At 40.3% G+C, this 11,935-nt stretch overlaps 1 protein-coding gene across 5 annotated transcripts in view; it reads left to right on the plus strand.

Moving 5' to 3' along the window:
- Trpc1 (transient receptor potential cation channel subfamily C member 1) overlaps nt 1-11,516 on the plus strand; it is a 46,107-nt gene extending 34,591 nt beyond the window's left edge. For all 5 annotated transcript variants that reach the window (XM_052187629.1, XM_052187630.1, XM_052187631.1 and 2 more), the window contains 5 exons: nt 285-428; nt 6,364-6,539; nt 7,791-7,992; nt 8,238-8,432; nt 9,661-11,516. In XM_052187629.1, the coding sequence (XP_052043589.1) occupies nt 285-428; nt 6,364-6,539; nt 7,791-7,992; nt 8,238-8,432; nt 9,661-9,888 (945 nt within the window). In that variant the 3' untranslated portion in view covers nt 9,889-11,516. The remainder of the gene's footprint in view (nt 1-284; nt 429-6,363; nt 6,540-7,790; nt 7,993-8,237; nt 8,433-9,660) is intronic.
- Nucleotides 11,517-11,935: the final 419 nt, after the last annotated feature.

Below are 11,935 nucleotides of genomic sequence, written 5' to 3' on the forward strand. Positions count from 1 at the left end.
ATGGCATCTAACTAACTGACAACGTACATTTATATTATAGCATTTAGAGAAAGTAGCTAATATTTCACTTATAAAATGTTTAATAAGTTTTATAACTTATGTCTTTTAAACCAAAGAATTTCTGATAAATCTCTGCATATAATATGGTACTTCCTAACATACATGGAAATCTTTTGTTTGACTAGAACATTATTTAGATCGCCTACAAGATGACAATTTCAGACATTTTAGACTATTTCTCTTCATTTTCCTGACTGACCTTGGGCTTCTCTTCCTGCCTCCAGTTTCATGACTTTGCTGACCGGAAGGACTGGGATGCATTCCACCCCACACTTGTAGCAGAAGGACTCTTTGCTTTTGCAAATGTTCTGAGTTACCTTCGGCTCTTCTTTATGTATACAACCAGCTCTATTCTGGGCCCACTGCAGGTAAATAAAAGTCTTCAAGAATGTCTGTTACTTGGCATTACTGTTGCGCCTGCTTACCCACTTCAGCACTGTTCTCATGATGTGCAAACTCCACTTGGCTTTTGAAAATGACTAGCAAGACTTTGCTTCTGGCTCATTGATAATTTTCTTTTAAGAACTGAAACTTAATCAAGCTGTGGACCATGTGGTCCTCTTCCCTTCATTCTTTGGCTATAAATATTCTTAATAAGGTAAGTTTCACAGAAAGAAGTAACATAAAAGTCTGGTTTTTACCAAAATAAATTTCATATTTAAACTTTGAAAAATAGTTGGCTTTTAATAAAAATACTGTCTACAGGATTTTAACATCTAGATGTATACATGTGAAATGAATGACAATGATAACATAAGACCAGTCTGGGAGAAGCATCAATACACTATTGTAAGGCTCTCCACTATATACAAAGTAGTGTGAGACTTGAAAATAGGCTAGGAAAGGCCATCCAGAGTCTGCCCCACCTGGGGATCCATCCCATATACAGTCACCAAACGTGGATATTATTTTGGATGCCGGGGAAGTGCTTGCTGACAGGCGCCTGATATGGGTGTCTCCTGAGAGGCTCTCTGCCAGTGCCTGATAAATACAGATTCTTGCAGTCTGCAAGTGGGATGAATCCCTAGGTGGGCCAGTCTCTGGATGGCCTTTCCTTCAGTCTCTGCTCCACTCTTTGTATTTCCTTTAGACAGGAGCAATTATAGGTTAAAATTTTGGAGAGGGGTGGGTGGCCCCATCCCTCAACCGGGAGATGGTTCTCTCTCCCCTTTGTTGGGGTTGGGTATTCAGCTAATGTCATCCTCATGGGACCCTGGGAGGCTCTTGCTTTCCTGGCATCTGGGACTTTCTGGTTGCTACCCCCAGTTCCCCATCCCCCATTGCTACAGACCTCTGTTCAATTTCCTAACTCTCTGTACATCTTCTCCATCTCCTCCCATACCTGATTCTTCCCTTCTCCCCACTCCTTATCTTCCTCCCAAGTCCCTCCCATCCTCTACTTCCCTTGATTATTTTGTTCTCCCTTCTAAGTAGGACTGAAGCATCCATTCTTTGGTCTTCCTTTCTCTTGAGTTTCATGTGATCCATGAGTTGTATCATGGTTTTCTTGTGGAGTTCATATCCTCTCCAGAACCCTCAATGCTTCCCTCAACTCTTCAACAAGACTCCTCAAGGTCTATCTAATGTTTGGCTGTGGGTCCCTGCGTTCATTTTGGTCAGCTGCTGAGTGGAGCCTCTCAGAGGATAGCTATGCTAGGTTCCTGTCTACAAACATAACAGTATCATTAATAGTGTCAGGAATTGGTTCTTGCCCATGAGATAGGTCATAATTTGGTGTAGTCATTGGTTGGCTATTCCCTCAGTCTCTGCTCTATCTTTGTCCCTGAACATCTCGTAGGCAGGACACATTTAGGGTCGAAGGTGTTTTGGGTGAGTTACTGTCCTTCTCCTTCTACTGGGAGTCCTGCCTGGTTAGAAGAGGTGTTCACTTCCAGACCCACATCCCTCACTGCTGGGAGTCTCAGCTAGAGTCACCCCATCTACCCCTGGGGCCTCCATCCATGTGTCTGACATGTCCTAGAGATTGCTTTTCCTTCTCTGCCCTCCTCTCTCTACGTCTGACCCCCTGCCTCACCCCACTCTCCTTCCCATCCCCTTTCTACCTAGTTCCCTCCTCCCATCTACTTCTCATATCTATTTTGTTTCCCTTTTTAAGAAAGATTCAACCATCCTCCCTTGGACCCCTCTTGTTATTTGGCTTCTTTGGGTCTGTTGATTATAATGTGGTTATCCTGTACTTTATAGCTAATATCCACTTATAAGTGAGTACTTACCATGTGTGTCCTTTTGGGTCTGGGTTACCTCACTCAGAATGATTTTTTTTCTAGTTCCATCCAATTGCCTGTGAAATTCATGATGTCCTTTTTTTTTTTTTTTTTTAAAAATGGCTGAGTAGTATTCCACTGTGAGCCATCTCTCCAGTCCCCTTGTAATTTTTAAAAAGCATTTCATAGAGTTTTTCATTGGAGTCATCTAATCCTTGGCTTTTCTTAGGTGAGAGATTGTTTTTATTGGTTTAATTTTTATATTAATTATGGGATTTTTAATATTACTTATAGACTTTTATATCTTCATGACTACTTAATCTTGGTAGGTATATTTCTAGCCAATTTGTTGTTTATAGTAGTATCCTCTGATCCTCTCTGTCTCTCTCTGTGTGGGGTGTGTGTGTGTGTGTGTGTTCATTTGCATGCACACCCATGTATAGAGTCATGAGGTTGAACGCAGGTTTCTTCCCTGACACCTGGTACTATCTACCTTATCTTTTGAAACAGGATTTCTCACTAAAGTCAGCTCACTGTCTGAATACTTGGCCAGTGAGCTCTGGAGATCTCCTTATTTCTTTGTCCTCCCCATTCTTGCAGATGACCTAGCATTTTCACAGGGGTGCGGGGTCTCAACTCAGGTGCCCACGCTTGTGTGGCAGGCACTTTCTGTGGGGCATTTTCTCAATTAGTGATCAAGGGGGCAGGGCTCCTTGAGGGTGGTACCATCTCTGGGATGGTAGTCTTGGGTTCTATAAAAGAGGCACTTACTGATGGCCCATGTCCCCAGACCTCTTTTCTCTTTCTTACAGGTTTTTGAAGTCACACACACATTAGAGTCCATGGGCTTTTGTAATCCTCCTGCCTCAGCCTCTAGTACTGCACAGACTGTGTGTTCTGCTGCACATAGCTTTATTTACATTTTTTTGACAATCAAGAACATTTTTTTCTCAGTCTACACTAGTATTAACTCCTTTATAAACTTCAGTATTGATAGCTTAATTCTCTTTCTCTTTTATTTCTTTACACACTCATATGTTATATTATTATATCTACAAATGCATAATGCTGTGTGTACTGGCTGGTTTTGTATGTCAACTTGATATACAAGCTGGAGTTATCACAGAGAAAGGAGTTTCAGTTGGGGAAGTGCCTCCATGAGATCCAACTGTGGGGCATTTTCTCAATTAATGATCAAGGGGGCAGGGCCCCTTGTGGGTGGTACCATCCCTGGGCTGGTAGTCTTGGGTTCTATAAGAAAGCAGGCTGTGCAAGCCAGGGGAAGCAAGCTAATAAGAAACATCCCTCCATGGCCTCTGCATCAGCTCCTGCTTCCTGACCTGTTTGAGTTCCAGTCCTGACTTCCTTTGGTGATGAACAGCAGTGTGGAAGTGTAAGCTGAATAAACCCTTTCCTCCCCAACTTGCTTCTTGGTCATGATGTTTGTGCAGGAATAGAAACCCTGACTAAGACACTGTGACCTTGTTCACAAAAACAAAAACAGAAACAAAAACAAAAAACAAAACATTTTGTGGACATCAGCATGCATAATGCTATGCTTATGTCCAGAGGAAAACATTTAGTTTTTGCTGCTTGCCCATCACATACAAGTTTAGCACTCTCACTGGCACTTGCTCCTCTGGTATCTCCTGTACTATATTTAATTCTGTATTATGGAAGAACTGATGTCAGTTTCTGCTGTCCTCCTTCAGTACTACTTACCTTGATATTCAAATTGGTTACACTTATTTTTCTTAAACTTAGTTGTGTGTTAAAACTTAGTTGTGTATGTTAAAATTTTTTAAATTATTTTTGAAAATTAAAATTATATCATAAGTGGTCACTTTCAAAAACTCTATTTATAAATAAGTGGACAGTGCAGGAACTTTCTTCAAAGGTCATCTTTCCTGAAGTTGTCAAAAGCAATTGCTTCATTGCTGCCTTAGCACACTCCCTGCTGACTCAGGTGGTCTATTCTGAATAGTCACAGGCTGAATGAATGACTTTGTTTTCTGAAGTGACCCACTAAAGTTACTTCCAGTACAGTAAGGAAAATGTATCTCTTCTCTTTCTCACGTTGAGAGTTTTGTAATGCTAAACTCAACGCTGTTTCTTCTGTCATAATTTTGCTAGAGTGCCAGAAGAGTGCAGTTCAGGCTTTGGAAAGCACCCCGTGGCTTAGTCAGTGCTGCAGCCAGGGTGCCCTGTGACTTAGTCAGTGCTGCAGCCAGGGTGCCCTGTGACTTAGTCAGTGCTGCAGCCAGGGTGTCCTGTGACTTAGTCAGTGCTGCAGCCAGGGTGCCCTGTGACTTAGTCACTGCTGCAGCCAGGGTGCCCTGTGACTTAGTCAGTGCTGCAGCCAGGGTGCCCTGTGACTTAGTCAGTGCTGCAGCCAGGGTGTCCTGTGACTTAGTCAGTGCTGCAGCCAGGGTGCCCTGTGACTTAGTCACTGCTGCAGCCAGGGTGCCCTGTGACTTAGTCAGTGCTGCAGCCAGGTGTCCTGTGACTTAGTCAGTGCTGCAGCCAGGGTGCCCTGTGACTTAGTCAGTGCTGCAGCCAGGGTGCCCTGTGACTTAGTCACTGCTGCAGCCAGGGTGCTCAGCTCGTGGTGTGCAGATCACACTGCTTCTGTTTAAGTAGCCGGCTCACTCTAGTGGGATAAAGGAGCTTTGTCACTCACTTGTAAATACCACACATGCGCGCGCACGCGCGCACACGTGCACATATACACACACACACACACACACACACACACACACACACACACACACACACGACTGACTTTGAACTCAGAAATCTTCTGCCTCCACTTTCCTAGTGCTGTGATTCACAGGTGTGCATGGCCACACCCAGCCTGTACTGTTTTCATTATGTGATGTTCTATAAGTGTTCTATGCAAGCACAGAACATATAAATATATAATATATATAAATATACAGCACTCCTTTTAAACAGTGATTAGAATGTTCTACATTTTTACTGCCTCTGTCAATGATACATTACATTTTTAATAGTAGGTCCTTTTGTACATTCTACCCAGTCGTTACCTTTTAGGGCTAATTCCTCTTCAGAAAGTACTGTCAGGAACTGGACAGATGGCTCAGCAGTTAAGAGTACTTTCTGTTTTAATAGAGACCTATATTTGTTTCTTAGAATCTTACATGGTGACTTAAAACCTCCTGTAACTAGAGCTCCAAGAGCCAATCTCCTTTACTGGCCTCTCTGGACCATGGTACACACACATACATGAAGGCAAATACACCTACACATAAAATAAAAATAAAGATTTTAAAATATGCATAGTAAATGTTAAGAAGTGCTGTCAAAGTATTCCTTAATTAAAAAAATCAAGGTTTATTAAAAGTACATAATTTTCAGACAATGAAGTATAGGAACAAAATTGAAATTAGACTTGAATAAAGTCTCTCATTGTCCCATGAGAATTACAAAAAAATGGTGATTATTACCTCATAGTACTAGAGCAACTTGCACAGAGGATACTGTTGCATAGCAGGGAGGCAAGAGAAAGACAGTCACTCCTGGAAAGGAGCAAGGGCATTCTGGGTGATGGCGCTGTCCTTCAGGAGTTAGCTGAGAATTAGTTACAAAATCAGATGAAATGTTTCATTTTAAAATGATTTACTGTTTGTAAACTTTAAGAAGCCACATAAATATTATCATTTGAGTCTGATGGCAAGATTGACCATTGTCCGTGTCTCAACAACAACAACAACAACAATAATAATAATAAATAGAAGGAGATGATGTCCTTATTCTCTCTCCACAGCAATGATACCCTTTGAAGACTTTGTGTGGCAAGGGCTGTGCATTTAATACTCATGGCACTGGTTTGATAGAATGACTTTTTGTCAGGTAGCTGTGTTGTTTGCTTTATTTTTTATATTCCCACAGCTGGAGCTTTGGTGCTCTTAACATAACATTGAGATAATTTAACAAGGCTAAATAAAGGGTGTGACTTATGGATCATATGTTTATTTTTCTTTTATTACTGGGTAATTTTATTTAATACATAGTTTTCCCAACAGTTTTAATGTACACCCGTGTGATACGTCCACAGATTTCGATGGGACAGATGTTACAAGATTTTGGGAAATTTCTGGGAATGTTCCTCCTTGTTCTGTTTTCCTTCACTATTGGACTGACTCAGCTCTATGACAAAGGGTACACTTCCAAAGAGCAGAAGGATTGTGTGGGCATCTTCTGTGAACAGCAAAGCAACGATACCTTCCACTCGTGAGTCTTCAGATTTTACTAGTTGGGCTTTATTGAGTTCTGTGTAGGTTGCTCATTACACAAAAACAACTTAAATTGTTCTTTAAAGAAATCCTTTTTGAATATCTGTAAGCATTAACAAATGCTCATTTTTCTTGAATCATTTTTCATCATCTTTACCTATAGGATCTTAAGTAGGTCCAAATCATTCCATGTGTCTTTTCTACTGAAATCTGTCTGAACAAAGGACATTTGACATTTTTATACTCTTAGCACCTTGGGAAATTTCTTTATCCATCTCATATGTTAGAATGTTCAGCATCTCTGCCTTTAAACTAGTAATGCATGTAGCAACTCTTGGTCACCAGGACAACCCAGAGCACTCATGTGTCAGGGTTTGAAAGGTCACTAGAGCTGAGGGCCTGTCCCCTGGTGTGTCATAAAGAATGGTACAGCCACTATAAATTAGACAGAATACTCCATCAGGTTCCTTTTCCAGTGCTGGGGATCCAGGCCAGGGAACTGCATGCACGAGGCAAGTACTGCACACCAAAGTCACACCCCAGTCTTACTCTCCTCGTTGTTAAATAAGATACAGACAGGTGTGGACTTGTCTGTCATTTGTGTGTTCTTATTATGTGTCGATGTGTCCTCTCATTTGACAAACAAGATTTCTGGGCTGGCCGAGATAGACAGGCAATAGGAGGATCATGTAGGACCTTGCTGTCCTTGTAATGATTTGGAGCTATAGCAATTTAAAGTCACCTGAAGGCTGAAGCAGAGGACTGATATCTAACTAGATACCATATGGACTGCTGTATTGGGACTAGAAATGCAGTAAAAAAAAAATTAAATAGGAATAATATCTTTGCAAATGTGTCCTCATTTAAAGTAAGATTTTTAGGGGCTGGACAGATGTCCTAATGGTTAAGAGCACTTACTGATCTTGCAGAGGACCAGGGTTTGGTTTCCAGTGCCCACTGGTGGCTCACAGCTGTAACTCCATTCCTGGGATCTGGTGCCCTCTCTTGACCTCTACAGGATTCTGCATGCATGTAGTACACATACATACACTCAGGCACACACACATAAATTAAAAATAACATTTAAAATAAGACCATATATACTGTGAAAATACAAAATAAAACAAAAACTTTTTTATAATGTATTATACAAGAATTACTAATGGTTCATATGTATAATTTTGATATAAATGTATGTCTGTTCTTGCTAATTAGTTTCCTTTTAAGTAGAATGTACTTGCCCGTACAGGTTCATCGGTACCTGCTTCGCTCTGTTCTGGTACATCTTCTCCTTAGCACACGTGGCCATCTTTGTCACCAGGTTTAGCTATGGGGAAGAACTGCAGTCCTTCGTTGGAGCTGTGATTGTTGGAACTTACAATGTCGTGGTTGTGATTGTGCTTACAAAGCTGCTGGTAGCAATGCTTCACAAGAGCTTTCAGCTGATAGCAGTGAGTGTTCTCTCCAAGTCACATGGAATGCACGAAACCAAGCAACTAAAGATTACAGAATTTATGAATAACATTTTAAATTAAATATAGACTTAAAATATAATGACTAATAATTACACGTCTTTGGCCCATTCTTTTACTCTATAAGATGTGGGAACATTTAGACAGTTTTAATCAACATGTCCCAACCTTCCCATGCATTCAGTTGTGTCTGTGTTCTTATTCTACCCTGCATTTCCTCACAGAATCATGAGGATAAAGAATGGAAGTTTGCTCGAGCAAAGCTGTGGCTTAGCTACTTTGATGACAAATGCACACTGCCCCCTCCGTTCAACATTATTCCTTCTCCAAAGACAATCTGCTATATGATCAGTAGCCTCAGCAAGTGGGTTTGCTCGCACACCTCGAAAGGCAAGGTCAAACGGCAGAACAGTTTAAAGGTGAGATTAGAGGTCTGAATTGCACCACAGTTTTATAATTGTTAATTTCAACTGTAGTTCTTTCTTTGTCCTATTTATTTATACACAGTCTTATTATATAGCTGGCGTGGAACTTGGCTTTGTAGACCAGGCTGGTCTACAATTTGCATCCTGTGTCTGCCTACCAGGGGCTGGGATGATGGGTGCTTGCTACCAGCTGTGTATGGCCACGCCCAACTCAGATGTTTCAAAACAAATGTGCAGGTTTGATAAGGGCTATGCTGACATGTTTTAGTTGTATTCCTAATGCGTGATTTACTATAGTGTATAAAAACTCAATAAATAATTGATAATAAAAAACAGAACTAAGGACTTTTTTAGTTGGTTTGCTGCTTTTTTTTTTTGGTTTTCAAGTTTCCCTAACACATGAATTCCTTTCCCATTGTCTTTCACTATAGATTTTAGGAACGATTATTAGTTTGTACTGCTTTTAGGTCTTGAAAGTTACTCAGTGTATTTCTTGCCCAATGTGTACTGCCTGTAAACCATGGATTGGTAAGTTTCCTAAAAGACCAGACAATAAATATCTCACATTTGGTAAGCCAAACAAAACAGAAAACACCATCTAAGAAGTTATACAAGAGAATAATTTCCAAAAACTTATAGATGAAATTAAAAATGCAACAGTAAGTCGAGGTTACTGTAATAGGTACTAGGGAAAACAGAATTCCCTGTAATTGTGTTAAATTTTTGCTTAATTAGAGTTGGAAACCAAGTTGCCCATTATAGAATTGTTTACAAAGATCCGTCTGTAAAACCTCTCTCTACCCACAAAGTCGGAAAGACAGGGATGGGGCATTGGCTTGTCATGGTAGTTTACACGGCTCTGCAGCAGACTGAACATTATTACTAAGACTTGTTCAGTGAAGTCAGCATAAGTGAGAGTGAATGAGACAGATATGCAGGCTATATTATTTTAAGCATGTACTGAGTATGATTTTTTACAAAGTAAACAACCCTCTAAATGTATTGAAAGTACGTATCTGTGACTATATTTTAAAACTTGCCTTATTTAAATATTGTCTCTGGGGCTGGAGGACGAGGTGAGGGTGGACATTTGCCTAGCAGGCCTGTGGCCCTGAGCTCACTCAGGCACTGAGTCTATACGTGTTTTCTTAATGTCTATGACGGTACATATACATATGTTGTTCTGCTGTCATTTATTACCATGTGCTTGCTTGCTTTGAAGGAGTGGAGAAACTTGAAGCAGAAGAGAGACGAGAACTACCAGAAGGTGATGTGCTGCCTAGTGCACCGCTACTTGACATCCATGCGGCAGAAGATGCAGAGCACAGACCAGGCCACCGTGGAGAATCTCAATGAACTGCGCCAAGATCTGTCAAAATTCCGAAATGAAATAAGGGATTTGCTTGGCTTTCGGACTTCTAAATATGCTATGTTTTATCCAAGAAATTAATCGTTTTCTAAAATCTTGTAGAAATAATTTTCCATAACAAATCTGAAAGACTGTATTTGCATACCTTGCAATTAACTCAATAAGATATATATGGGCATAAACAATTACACAAAAGCCATTCTTTAAATATTTATAGCATAAATATATGTCATGTAAAATATGTATATAGAGTTAGTTTTTTAAAACCTGTCTGTGGCTTTTTGTAGAAGCAAAACAGTTTTGTTAGCATGCTCTTTTGTTTTCTTAGTTGGTCAGTGCTTAACTCCACCATGTTTAAGAGGGGCAGCTATCAGTGTACACATGGCCCACTCCATTTTATAAAATGAAGATCAGCAAATGCAGCTACCTTAACACACACTTGAAATGAAGAGCTCATGGTGTTGAAATCTCTTGTTTTAGGAGTTCACACAGAGTACAGTATATATAGTTTAGGAGTATAGTTTCATCTAAAATACCCTATTTTTTATTTTGTTAGAATGTTAAGCAACAGACAAACGTTTCTAATAAATATTTGAATTTAAGCCAGTCATGGTAACGCATGCCTTTAATGCCAGCACTTGGGAGGCAGAGGTAGGCAGATCTCTGAGTTCAAGGCTAGCCTGGTCTACAGAGTGAGTTCCAGGACAGCAAGGGCTACACAGAGAAATCCTGTCTTGGAAAAACAAAAAATTAATTTATTTATGTCTATCTAAATTCACCTTGGCATTTGTTGTGTAATATGTTTACTTTTACATGGTAATAATTTTAAAGTTTTAATTTTTTGACATAATGTTATTTTATATATAGTTCTCTATATTGACGTAGTTTATATGTTTAAGTATTTAAAGAAGTCTGTTAATTTTGAAAAATAGTAGCCATCTTTTACCCATAGAATATTTGTCCTCCTTATACATTTGCAGCGTTACTTCTCTAGGCGTTTGGTTAGTTTAGCTTTCCTTCTAATTCTTCAAGTTGGAGTAAAACTCATCATTACAAAGTGGAAGCTGCTTGTCTCCATGTGTGGCCGCGTGGGCTGGGTGGGGAGCACTGGGCCTGCAGAAAGCTGCTTTACTTCCAGCTCAAGCCTTGAGCTCCTCCTCAAAGGTCCTCCTCAGAGCCCACCACAGAGGCGGCCTCAGGCGTGCTACGTGAGATGTAAATCGTTGTTAATTCAACTTGAAAATAAAAAGAATATTTGACTGCTTCTCAGTGTTCATGGAAGGGCGTGGCTGAAGGTTCTCCCGGCTGTCACATGGACTTTCTTGCAGCATGTGTGGTGAGGAATTACTTCTCAACTGAGTGTCAGCTGGTGTGAGGCCAGAGTGCAGACAGCCCTGGTCAGTGAGCACCGCCTTCCCAGGGCCAGTGGAGGAGCCTAGTTTTAGGTTTCATTTTGCTTTTTACATTTGTTTTTAATGTTCAGGTTTAAGTGTTCCCTCTTTTGGGCAAATTCTTATAAAAATGTTTATTGTAAAGTTATATATTTTGTCTACAATGGGATTATGTGCTTCCAAGTTGGGATTTTACATCAGGATTTTTAGTCATTCTAAAAAAAAAATCTAATTATTAAAAAATTTATAGAGTACCCATGTGTGCATGAGTTACTATTGATGAGGTATATTTTGAATGACAGCATATTGTAAGAAAAAAGTGAATAAACGTTGGCATTAGATCATAAGATTGATAGAGCTTGAGCATTTTACTATTATTTGCTTTTTATTTTTTAATTACATTATTTTATGCAGGAGGGTGTTTTGCCTGCGTGTATATGTATGTACCATGTGTGTGCTTGGTACTCACAGAAGCCAGAAGGTGTTGGGACCCCTAGAACTGGAGACTCAGATAGTTGTAAGCTGCCATACAGCGGGTAATTTGGGCCAGGGAAGAGCCTCCAGAGCTCTTAACTCAAGAGCCATCTCGCTAGCCTCTCACTTACCTTTTAAGTCTGAGACACTTCAGGGATGGAAGGATAGCTCAGTGGGGAAATGTGTTACAGCAAGGCAAGCCTGATGACCTGAGTTCAATCCCTGGTACCCACAGGGCAGGAGAAGTCCTACTCCCACAGTTG

The sequence above is a fragment of the Apodemus sylvaticus genome, chromosome 7 (genome assembly GCF_947179515.1).
Source record: "Apodemus sylvaticus chromosome 7, mApoSyl1.1, whole genome shotgun sequence".
NCBI lineage: Eukaryota > Metazoa > Chordata > Mammalia > Rodentia > Muridae > Apodemus > Apodemus sylvaticus.